Source organism: Uloborus diversus, chromosome 5, assembly GCF_026930045.1.
Source record: "Uloborus diversus isolate 005 chromosome 5, Udiv.v.3.1, whole genome shotgun sequence".
NCBI classification, from domain to species: domain Eukaryota; kingdom Metazoa; phylum Arthropoda; class Arachnida; order Araneae; family Uloboridae; genus Uloborus; species Uloborus diversus.
In genome coordinates, this window is record NC_072735.1 from 163,184,404 (window position 1) to 163,197,598 (window position 13,195).

A 13,195-nucleotide genomic window follows, 5' to 3' on the forward strand; every position below is an offset into this window, starting at 1 on the left:
TGAGGGCTGTAAAGCTTGACCACGAAAAGAAGGGGGATGACCTTGAAGCGAAATACCATTAGTATCATCTGTAATAGGTGTAATCTGCAGAAAGCACTGAATAGTAAGAGGCATGGTCTCGCTAATCCTATCTATTTTAAAATAATAGCTAACAACCTATTGCAAATGATACAAATGATGCTTTTGCTTCAAGGTCATCCGCCATCTTTTCGTGGTCAAGTTATAGTTGCAATTATATTTAAGATCCAAGAATGCGTAAGAACGGTATTGACGAATGTTTCGTGATGGTCCCAACATTCTCAAGTTTCAATGCTTATAACTGTGTATATGAATATTTTCTTCGTTCAATGCTTTTTTAAATATATCTAATTTAATTTCTAAAGGAATGTTTTAATTTTTTTCAGCAAGATGCGTTGACCAGCACCTGGGACCTTCAGTAGCAGCATTGATGAAATTATCTTTTGATGAAGATCATAGATATGCCATGTGCCAATTAGGTAAACCAGTTTACGTTGTTGCGGTTAATAATATTATGCATTACTTTTGAAATATTATAATCAAATAGTATTTTATTTTGTCTTATTTATCAATTGACCATTTTCGCTTTTTTTTTCCGTTCCATTTCGCAGGTGGCTTGCAGGCTATTGCTGAGTTACTTCAGATGGATCAGGAAGTACATGGATGCACAAACGATCAGTATTGCATCACTATTCGTCGATATTCAGGAATGGCTTTAACGAATTTAACGTTCGGAGATGGCGCCAATAAAGCCCTTTTGTGTTCCATGAGGCCATTTATGGAAGCCTTAGTCGCCCAACTTTATTCGCCGAGTGAAGATTTGCGACAGGTAAGAGTAAAGAAAGTTTTATCTTTCTAAAGAACATAAAACTTTTAATTGAAGTATGCACTTAAAATTGGCAAGTTTATAACGACATACTATCCAACTATTGGGGCATTGGGATCAATCCAAATACGAAGTAAAATGTTTAATGAGCCTGCCATAATTACGAACTAATTTTCGAGAGGGACTTATTTAATGCAAAAAATCCCTATTTGTACAATTTACTTTTATTTACATATATTTATTTCATTTACTTATTTTATTTTATTTATTTATTTTATTTTATTTATATTATTTTGTTTCATTTTATTAATTTATTTTTTTGTAACTAAGACGAGAAAACATTTCGATAGTATAGAAACTGTTCTTATTTTTTAATTATTGGTAAATTATCAATTTTTCATGCATCAAGGCATAATTTTTATTTTGATTCCTAAAGAATTTTTTTACTACTTCCTCTGATTTTTTTAGAAAATACACCGAAGTTTAATTCAAATTATCTGAAGATTTAGTTGCACATGCAAAATTTAGGTTAGCAAAATAAACTGAATTTTTTTAATTAAAATTTGAAATTTTTATTTTAATTATTCAGAAAATCTGAGCAAATTTTAAAAAAGCAAGTTATATTTTAAAATGTCTAGCTTTTCCTCTTTATGTTTATAAAGAGTTAATTCATTCGCGTAATTAATATATTTCATCAGTAAAATCATAGAAATAAAAAAAATATATCATACGTGAAATATACGTTCGTTGCTTAAAAAAATACGAAAAATAATTTTTTAAAACGGTTTTTCCAAAATAAAAACCGCAAAACATATAATTTGCAAATGGTCTTGCTATATTGTGTTTTTCTTTACGAAATGAAATTTATTTTCACTTTGTCCTTCAAAGATGTTTGCGCAGTAATATTAATGCTCAACTATATTCAAACAGTAATTGAAGGTTCTGCTATAATCTTTCAAAAAAGAAATAAATCGCGATTCTTACATTTTTTTCGATCGTAAACTATGCAAGACACTTGCAAGTCCGTCATTTAAAATTTGTTCAGGAGGGAAGAAGGAAGGAAAAGGCATCATATATATTATACAGGGTGATTCGTTTTAACCTGCAAGACCTTTATTTTCAACCCGTTAGTCCTAGATGTATACTTCTAGTTGCAAAAATGTTCACAATCAGATGCGGAGTTAAGATATTGAAAGTTTGAAGTGAAAATAAAAATAAGTCAAAAAATACAAAATTAAACTTTTATACGGCCCCAGGTCCCCTAACTAATATTTAGAAAAGTAATCTTCATTGAAAACTATTACTGACACAAAAAACTTGACATTTGTGCGACCAAAATTCAAGGAGGTATTCCATTTCGAAGTTTTAAGGGACCATACAGAAGATGGGATAGGAACTTACCGCCCTTTCAGGAGAATGACAGGTCGTCATAGTAAGAAAAACAAGGTATTTATATTTTTCATTGCTATTCAAAAATAAATGCAAATGTTATGCCGTGAGATGCAAAAACATACGACAAAATCTCGAACAGTTTGAAAAACCACACTCTATGCACACATATCATTTTAAACGCTTGTTAACCCCCAACTACATTTTCTCCCAAAAGGTGTTATTGACGGCGAGTGAAAAGTGGTGTAAGTCACAAAACGCTGCGTTTCATATCTGGGTGAATATTGGTCGTACTAATTTCAAATTTTTTGTGTGGGAATTACTTTTCAATGGAGATTATTTCCCTAAATATAAGTTAGGAGACCTGAAGCCCGATAAAAAAAATTTTGTATTTTTGACTCACTTTAATTTTTACTTCAAACTTTAAATATCTTAACTCTACATCTAATTTTGAACATTTTTGCAATCGGAAGTATGCATCTAGGACTAACGATTGCGAAAATAAAGGCCTTGCAGGTGTTAAAACGGAACACCCTGTATACTCCTTCAGGGGCGCCCAGATAGAAGATCACTGTGAAGTCTCAAAAAGCTGCCTTTATTCAGTAAATTTTGCCTACGATTCGGAAAATGAGAAGACAACATTGCAGATTATTTATTTATTTTTTTTAGTTTTATAGTAATTTTTTGATGATGTCTAATGTTTCTTTTCATATTTGATGTTGTGTTTATGTTTACATGATTTTGCTCATACTCGTATTTTATCATTAGGTAAAATTCGAAATTTCTTTCGGCAAGTTGAGAATTTTTACCCCTTCCCCCCCAAAAAAAATCGGAGCGTTCCTGCATTTTTTATTGTATTTTGAACAAATAAATTTAAAAAAAACACATCCACACATTTATGAATTCATTACGTTCTTAAAAGCCAGGGGGAATCAGAGCTCAACCCCTGATCCCCAACCTGATGAGACTGGACACGTGTAACGCTTTTAAATAATTTCGCATTATGGTGAAAACAGCAAGTTACACAGCGCAATATCCTTTAATGGTACCGCGCATTAAAAATTTCGACTGATCCTTCTGTTGACCTCGAACTACTGCTTTGCCCTTGCTCTTCTTTCGGAATTAACATATGACGTGTCATTTGTTAGCATACTCGGAAGTATAAAAAAGCCATTCGTTAATTAAACAATGTCCAAAGCGGCTTCCTGATTTTTCTTTTCTTTTCTCGATGCATCATCTGATGATGAACAATAATTAATACACAGGCTGCAAGTGCCCTCAAAATAAAAGGACAGGATCGGTGATTTAATCATATCCTGTCTGCGAACTTAATGTGATTTTTTTTTTTCTAGTTATATTAAAAATGTAAACTCGTGAAATAGATACCGAAGGATTTAAGGAAAACTTTTTGAGCTTTAGAGGGCTTCCACAAATGATGTCACGCCTTGAATAAGGCAGAGATGTTCCGGAAATTGGGAGATAGTGACAAGGGAGTGAGAAGGGAGTAACAAGAAGGATGACAACACACATTTTATTTTCGGAATAAAACCATTTAAAATCTACAAAATATATAATTGTACATTTTCATATTGCATTTAGTCTTTTAAAACAATAAAACTACTACTTTTCTTCCGTGATTTTGCTTTTTATTCTCTTTGAATTAATTTTATTCCGAAAAATATCGATGATGAATTGTCGCGAGTTTAAATTATTTTCATAAAATTTCGAGAAGACTTTCTATCCTAGAAACAGTATTCCTGTTCACATTCAATCTTTCAAAGAAAGAATTTTAGCTTGTAGGCAGGGGCGTGCACAGGGGGGGGAGAAGGGAAACCTGTTGGCTCGGGCCCGATTTTCAAAATAAGGGGTGAAATATATATAGCGATGCTGGGGTAAACACTATGGAGGGGGCCGTAAAAGTTATTTGTGACAGGCCCCGAAATTTCTGTGCACGCCCCTGCATCCAGGAGCATAATAAACGTTGGTTCGGGGTTGATGCCCCTTCCCCTGGTATCCTTAGTTTCAAATCTTGTTGCCGATAATGAAGTTTTATGAAACGTTTATGTGTCCTTGCAAAATGGTCGGGCGTAAAGTTAGCCGAACGTATGCCGAATTGGTAGTTAGTTGACAACTAGTGCACATGGTATTTTCTTTCAAACCGTTATTCTTGCACAGAACAGATTAGATTTTTATCCCTGAGATAAGAAATATCCGTATTTATATTGACACCCAATGATCTATAATGTGGTTTTGATAAGTTGATCTATGACCTTTACAATATTTACCTGGTTTTGGGATGTTCAGTAAAAAAGAAAGCGTTATTAACGCAGATTTGAGTTGGGATGCCTTCGCTAAACTACTATGAATGTAATATAACTCAACTCAGCTTCAATTATCCTTCCCTATTATCTCAAAAAATGATAAATGTATCAAGGTCTTGGACCAACTTATCAAAGCTATTCTATAATAGCTTTGATAAGTTGGTTACTACAATGTCGATAAGCCATAATTATGTATCCGAACACCTGGTACGCTCCAATGTCAAAATTATTGACCATGAAAAATAAAAAGTGTTTTGAAATTAGTTCAGTGCTTTTCAGCAGGGAAGTTTTTCAAGTTCTTTTTGCTTCTCCTGAAACAGTACAATAGTATCATTCTAGCATACAATCAATTCAATGTATTAACCGTTATAAATTAAAGAATATTTTAAACTCAAGCAAGAATGTATTTTTGTTTATACCAAGTAATGCATCCATAAAAACGATTCGAACTTCATGTGCTTTGTAATAAAAATAAGCTTTATTGTAATTCTGAATTTGAGTTTTATATTCTTTATTTTAGGTAACTGCTAGTGTGCTACGAAACCTTTCTTGGCGTGCTGATCAAGCAAGTAAAAGAATTTTGAGAGACATAGGTGCTGTTACGACATTAGTGAAAGCAGCTATGGAAGCAGAGAAAGAATCTACTTTAAAAAGCATTCTGTCTGCACTGTGGAATTTATCTGCTCATTGCAGTGGTAATAAAGCTGACATTTGTTTAGTGGATGGTGCTCTAGCGTTTTTGGTTAGCACTCTAACGTACAAAAGTAAATCTAAAACTTTAGCCATTGTCGAAAATGGTGGAGGTATTTTAAGAAACGTATCTAGTCATATAGCAATACAGAATGATTATAGAATTATTCTGCGTAAACATAACTGTCTTCAGATTCTGTTACAGCATCTAAAATCTCCTAGCTTAACCGTTGTCAGCAACGCATGTGGTACACTGTGGAACTTGTCAGCCAGAAATGCTGTTGATCAACGTGCATTGTGGGAAATGGGAGCAGTAGGAATGTTGAAAAAGCTGATTAACTCAAAGCATAAAATGATATCCATGGGAAGCTCTGCAGCTTTGAAGAACTTACTTTCAGCTAAACCTCCTGGAGTTAATCTTGGCCTCTGTGTTCATACAGATGGTTACAAGACTGGCATAGACGTTCCATCTCTTCATGTTCGGAAGCAGAAAGCTTTAAGTACAGAAATAGATCAGAATTTGTCAGAAACTTATGACAACACAGACAGCCCTAAAACAAGCCCAGTAAAGCATGCGACTCAGGATAAAAATAATAGATCCAGGCGGCACATATCTCCATCAGCTAGGTATATGACAACACAAAAGCAAAGAAATGATTTGCTTTCTTTACAGAAGCGTGCTGCAGAGAATGAAACTGTTGTTGAAGAAAAACACAATGGGGCTTTTCAGGTAACAAAAAATACTAAGCAAACTTTAAATTTTAGACAAGGGCAAAGTAGGTTTCAGCCTGATGCGAAAGACAACGTGCACGGTTTAGAAACAGCTCAATATACAACAGAAAGAAATGCAACCGACAAACATGAGTCAGGCAAACTAAATTCAATGCATGGGAAGAGTGATAAGCAATTTCTTGAGCAGGGTGACATTCCATCAGTGGCAAGCAAGCCAGGTGCGTTTTCAAAATGTGTGAGTGATAATACTTCACAGCAAGTAGGTGTTCGTAAAGACTATAAAACCCAAGAAAGAGTTACAAATATAGCCCAAAAAGCTCAGACAGTAAATCAAGATCAAGACATTGCAGGAAGAAATTCCAATGATACAAGCAAACCGTCTGCCATTCCAAAACCTTTCCATGAAAGCAAAATCCCTCTTCCTCGTTCAGTGAGCAAACACGATTCGACACGAAGCCAAAGTGCATCCCCTGTTGCTCAGCGGAGATGTCAATCTCAACGTCGCGATAGTGCCCACAATGTGAATTCAAATACTGTTGATATTAATGTGACTCATCCCAAATATGCATGGAATTCTAGCTTCGAAAAAGTAGACAATGATCCTGAACAGCCTGCGAATGTCGGTAAGACATTCGTTAAAGAAGACCAAGTCTACAACCGCTCAGCCGAAACCATGCTTTTTAAATCTACCAATCCGAAAGTTTTGCAAAGTGATGATTACAATTGCACTAGTGAAGATGAAATTAAAGTGTATAACACAGAAAGCACGCCGGTTAGCTATTCTTACATGTCTTCAATGGAAGATTTAGATGATGTTGGTGCAACAACACGTTGTTCCTTGAACATTAAAACAAACACCAATGTGAAACTGATGCAAAATCACCCACTCCTATCAAATGTTCACCGAACTGATGATGATAATATCAAACTCTTTGAAGTAAGGAATACTTACAGACAAGATGATCGATTTCATGATATTGGAGGAGGTATGGTTTGAAACTATTTTTTCTGACTTGATATTTCATACAAATTTATAAAGAAATTTATAGTTTCAGAGCTTTATTTTCAACATTTTGAAACCGTATTGGTTCATTTAGTGTAACCGGTTGCTATACAGTGATGTAAAAGAATTATTCTTATAATATTACGTAGAAGAGAATTTCTTTACAACTCATTTCGATGATTTTCGCGAAACGTTCTTCAACTTGAAATATTTCTTAAAATAAGTTAATAACGTAGAATTTTAAAATTCAAGGTTCCTGATAAACTAAGTGTCATTTAATTGACTTAAGTTATATTTTAAGAATAAGAAGTTGCATGTGAGTTTTAAAAAAAAATGGATTAACATAAAGACGAACAATTAATAAAAATTTATATTCGAATGTGGTTCAAATTCAATTCTGAGCATGGTTATCTTAATTGCATGCAAGTTTTGTTTTTACAAACTCTATGCATATTCCTACAACACACTATCATTTATATTGCTATTTTTTCTCACTGCAATCTGGTGTAAAAATTAATTGGTCGATTCACTTTTAATTGTTGAACTCGAAAAGCTTGGTAGGCACTACCATTTCCTATTACAAACTACTTTGGATAACTTTCAACATCTTACATCACTTCTTTCCACGAATGTACTGCCGGGCCGGTCATTTTAAAATTTTCTATGGGGAGGGGAAAAGGATATTGTATACTCGATGAGTATTATTCATGTCGGAAATTAGTAAAGACGCTCACCTGCATGTACGTAAATACATTCATTTCTCTTAGTCTGGAAGGGACGACGGTTCAGGAAGGACTAAAATTTCAAAAAAAATAATATTACTTTATATTAAAAGAAATAATAACAATAAATACATTTATATAAACGAAGTAAATAAAGGGTAAGAAAATAATACATTTTCCATCAAAAATTCCCGAAAATCTGCAGAATATCAACAGTTTAAAAAATTTCAAAGTCACCGTCCATTATACTGAAACTTCATTCATTTCAAGCTTCGTCCACAATGAGGTTGTTTCCATCATTCAAAAGTACTACTTTTAGTAAATGAAGTTGATAGAATGAGCATTGAGCAAAAAAAAAAAAAAAAAAAAATGGAGCGAGGAAAATCTTTTTTTTTCAAAACGTTTATTTTTTAATTAATTTTTAAAATATCCGATTTTTTAAACAAGGCGTGGTCTTTTTGACGTCACAAGGGAAGGATTTTTACGAGTACTTTACTGACGAGCTGAATACTGACGCTTGCTGTCTACCGCGTTTCCAGCTTATGATAATTCAGAAGCAAATTAAATATTGCGCTCTACGCTTGCTATCAATCATAGCATTGCCAGTGTTGTCCGTTTTTTACGAGAAGGCACTTCTCCACGCCTCCTCGAACACAGAGTTCCATTTTATGCGGGGGTGATCGGTAAACAATCAACGCGCTTCTTAAGGAGACAAAACCAGACATCCTTAACTTGAGCGTGCATTTTAACGTGTAAAAAAGTCTTAGTGTCCTTTACATCACTTGCTTCACTTGTCAGTTGTCATTTTAGTTATTCTTACATTTTAAAAACTGCTGCTTTTACAACAAAATGCTGTAATCCGAATGTACCTTCTATCAAAAACAGCGAAATAGAATCATCGAAAACCACGTGACGAGGGAGGAGTCAAGTGCCTTCTCTTGAAAAACGAACAATACATGTGAGTAAAGATGCGAATTAAATATTGCGCTCTGCGCTAATGGCATCAGTGAATGGCATTTCATCACTTGTGATGTCATGTGAAGAAACAGAGAAAAAATTTGAATCTGCGCACCGATTAAAATTTTTAAAAATATTAAATTTTGTCAAATTATTTAAAAACTCTTCATATCCTATGTTTTTAAGCATGCTCTTTCAGAAAAAAAAGGTACTTTTAAAAAATTTCGGGCACGATCCCATTGAGCGCTGCGTCACTTGATATTGTGTCCTATGTGTCATAAATAATTACTTATTTAAATGGTGAAAATGATCTTGCGCTTGTCTTTCACTGCTTCCGAGTAGTACGGGGAAAGATAATTTATTTTCCTTGAAAAATCGTCTACTTCAAAAACAAATCACGCGTGTCTGTTACCCTTTTTTTTTTCAATGATTTCAGTAGGATTTATTTTTTTTTTTAAATTCAGTTTCATTTACTATTACTACGCGATATCACGTTTATTTTTTGCATAAGGTCGAGAGTCGAAGCTCGGAAAATTCTGAAAGTTGGACACCCGAAAATGGGGTCGTTTCCAAAATTTTAAAAGTATTTTTTTCTGAAAGAGCATGCTTAAAAACATAGGATCTGACCATTTTTTGAATAATTTGACAAAGTTTAATACTTTTGAGAATTTATTTTAATCCGTGCAATTTTATTGTTTACGCTTCTACGTATGACATCACAAATGATGAACTGCCATTCACTGTTGCTAAAACCAGAGCGCAATATTTAATTTGCTTCGTTACCCACATGTATTGGCAGCGATATGGTTGATAGCAAATGTAGAGCACAATATTTAATTCGTTTCTTGATTATCATAACGTAGAAACGCGGAAGACAGCAAGCCTAAACATGCAGTGCGCCAATGGAATACGCTGAAAAGTTCATCATTTGTGATGTCATAAAGACCACGCCTTGTTTCAAAAATCGGACATTTTAAAAAATTAATTAAAAATAACTGTTGGGAAAATGAAAGTATTTTCGGTATTCATGTTATTGTTTTTGCTCATTCTATCAACTTCCGTGACTAAAAGTAGTACTTTTGACTGAAGGAAACAACCCCATTCCAAGGTTTCTGAATCTTGGTCTTCGTACTGCATATATTCGTAACTCCAACAAACTATAGGGGTCGCTGCAGCCACCGTCTAATGGCGGATGAAAAGGGTAAAACAAACGCACGCCGTAACGTATAAATTGCTTTTAAGCTTAGTATATGACAGAAATTTTTGTTCGTATGTATGATTTTTTTTGTTCTTCAGTATTTTGAAAAGATTTTTTAATGTCTTTTGGATATTCTGACACATGTAGAAATAGATGAGAAATCAAAAAGTATACGAAAGTAAGAAATTAATGCAAAGCACACAGTAAGTTGTTCTGAAGCAGCTATTTTCACGGTGTTGAATTCTATAATCATAAATTTTTGATTCACTTCGAACAACATTTTCATTTTGTACTGTTGTTTTCTATACATTGGTACTTATTATGTCCAGTTTCGTGACATTTCCGGCATTTGATGACATTTTGTCACATAGTGCACATATGTGACTGTCAACATTTATGACTAATATTTAATACTGTATTAGTATATGATTGAATATCAAAAGAAGATGATTTTTTTTTTTTTTGTTTTTTGTTTTATTTACACTCTTAATTCAAAAGAACGAAAAAATAACTCTTAAAAAGAGTGAAATCTATTGCGGGTGCATTCATTCTTTCTGAGTGCTAGCTTTATCGAAAAAAGACGCTTTACGAAAAAACCAAGACTAAAACATTTCCTTATTGGCGTGAAATTCGGAAATACTCCTTTTGATGAGCGAAAAATAAAAATATTCTTTAAAAGAAGCACTCAAAAACATTTTCATTGGTTCGATTCTGTCACGTGATTTTGTTTGGGGAGAATCTTCTATACCTCGACGTTCGGCTTAACTAACGTTGGTCGCGAATACCAAGTGGATGTCGCTATCTAAATCTCTTCATTTAATGAATTTAAACAATATTTGTTGCCGAATGAGATTTCTGAAGGAAATGCACAAAAACTGCATGGTAAGTGCGAAGAATTTTCTTTTTTATTAAAACTTGTAACTGTTAATATTTCCTGAACTGCTCGTATTACAAATCACCCACGTGCAATGTTACGGCGAACTTTTTGTAACTTTTTCTTCCAAATTAATGAAACTTTCATCAACAATTTTGTTTCGGTTCTCGAATCAAAAATATGACATTTGAACCAGTCGTTACCATCTTTGGTGTGTGTGTGTGTGTACTGTATATATATTTTAGGAAGGTGTTACAGACCCGACCATGCACAAATCTATAGGTCGGATACCGAATCCGCTCCCGATGGTCGGAGCTCCAACCACTGCATAATTTTTAATTAATCAAATATTGTTTTTGTGTATAATAAACTTTAAAGAGTATCATAAACTTTGTATAATACACTCATTCATATGTGTGCCCGTGTCATTCACGGGCCATTCATTAATTAAGGGTCCTGAGGGGGAGGGGGTGGAAAATTCTCTACATACCCTTGCTTGGAGAGGGGGGGGGGTAGATTCATTCTTACGTAATATTTTCCAAGCTGATATTTTATATTAGAAATCCGCGGTCAAGTGGTTTGGCAAATATTATATTTCATTTGCTTCAGGAAGGTAAAAGTATGTATTATAGGATGAGCTGTTTTTTACTTGTGTTTCAAAGAATGAAACGTGTAAAATATAATAAAAGAATCGCACTGTGTTTTGCATGTCTTATTTTTAATTATTTCCGCATCATATACAAAAATTATTTGTCGGAAAAACATTCGGTCTAGATTCCTTACAGTAAACATTTCTTTACTCAAAAATGTTAAAAAAATAAAAATGATAGTTAATTTAAGAACGATCCCAGTGATGTAATATTTGTTATTTTATTATTGTGAAGAAAAAAGGAATCCTACGTAAGATGGAGGGTCTTACATACCCTTACATAGGGGGAAGGGAAGGTCAAAAATTGCCAAAATTGTCCTTACGTAATTAATGAATGGCCCCGAAGAAACCAAATTGAATTCAAACGTATCTTGTCACAATTTATGAGTGACTTTTTAAATTAATTTGGACTGATGTAACTTTTAAAACATTATTAATGTTAAAAGGCACACCGAGAATATCAATATAGAGTTTCAAAATTTTTAATCTATTTATTTGGAACTGTGTGGGTTTTTTAATTTTATTTCAATCTTTAGATTCGGAAATGTACGTAATATTGCACGTGGGTGATTTGTAACGATTTACGAGTAGTTCAAAAAATATTACCAGTTAAAGTTTTAATAAAAAAGAAAATTCTTCGTACTACTACTTAAAATACAGTTTTTGTGCATCCTCTTCGGAAACACTAAAAACATTTTTTTTTTCATTTTTTTAACTTAAAAACTAAATTTTTTTTTTCAAATGAAATAACAGTTTTAAAACGTTTTAAATTCAAATACACAGCATAAGCACATGAAAACACGTTTAAAAACAATTTCACCAAATGAGAGTGAAATGATTTTACCTATTTTATTCTAAAAACTAGTGATACCCGCACGGCTTTGCCCGTAATAGAAAAATCAAAAGGTCTTTTGGTTCGCCTGTATATTTACAAATGATGTACGGGGAATTTTCTCGCCAGTTGGCTTGTGCCCACATGTTACGGTTCCACGTTATGATAATTTCGTAATTTACTCGTCCATCTTATGATAGTTTTTTTTCCTTAAAATTTTAATAAAAAAAGAACCACATCGAATTTTCGAAAAATCGCTTCGAGGTGCACACCCCCATGCTACATACTAACTTTGTGCCAAATTTCATGAAAATCGGCTGAACGGTTTAGGCGCTATGCGCGTCACAGACATCCTACAGACATCCAGACATCTAGACATCCTCCTGACAGAGAGACTTTCAGCTTTATTATTAGTAAAGAAGAGTGAAATAGCGGCTTTCCAAAACGGAAACTAGCCACTCATTTAGGATATTAATTTAGTCTTAAAAAAGAGTGGAAAACACTTATCAAAAGGGAGTGAAATTAGCTTATCCAAAAGGAGTGAAAATAACCGCTCCGCAAAAGGAATGAAATTCACTCCTATAAGGAAAGTGCGTTTTCGATACTGGAAAGGAGTGAAAATTTACTCAGTCTGAGTTAAAATCGCTGGAATTTTTTAAGAGAGTAACTGGCGCAAATTGTTTTATTTATGTGATTGAGTTATTTCTTCGAATCGGTTTATTTTAATTGTCGCTGTTTCATATGATTCTATTTCTCAACTAAATGATAAATTCTGTCATGCTATGCTGTGAAAATCATCTACAAAATGCTCGCGGATATGTAGTGAAAGTTCCTTTTTAAATCTTCATGCATTTAATTCATTCTTCATGGAAATGATTCAACTGATAAGCGAAATCTTGTCAAGATACATTATTCTTTCACACAATACTAAAACAATAAGCCTAAAAAAAATTTTGGCGAAACTCTTCCACCGATAATGGCAGC

The 13,195-nt window shown here is 33.5% G+C and overlaps 1 protein-coding gene across 1 annotated transcript in view; it reads left to right on the forward strand.

Moving 5' to 3' along the window:
* The window catches only part of LOC129223241 (adenomatous polyposis coli homolog), a 72,038-nt gene that overhangs the window by 35,435 nt on the left and 23,408 nt on the right, over positions 1–13,195 (forward strand). Inside the window, exons 7-9 of the mRNA XM_054857806.1 lie at positions 405–497; positions 630–847; positions 5,075–6,962. Coding sequence (XP_054713781.1) covers positions 405–497; positions 630–847; positions 5,075–6,962 — 2,199 coding nt within the window. The remainder of the gene's footprint in view (positions 1–404; positions 498–629; positions 848–5,074; positions 6,963–13,195) is intronic.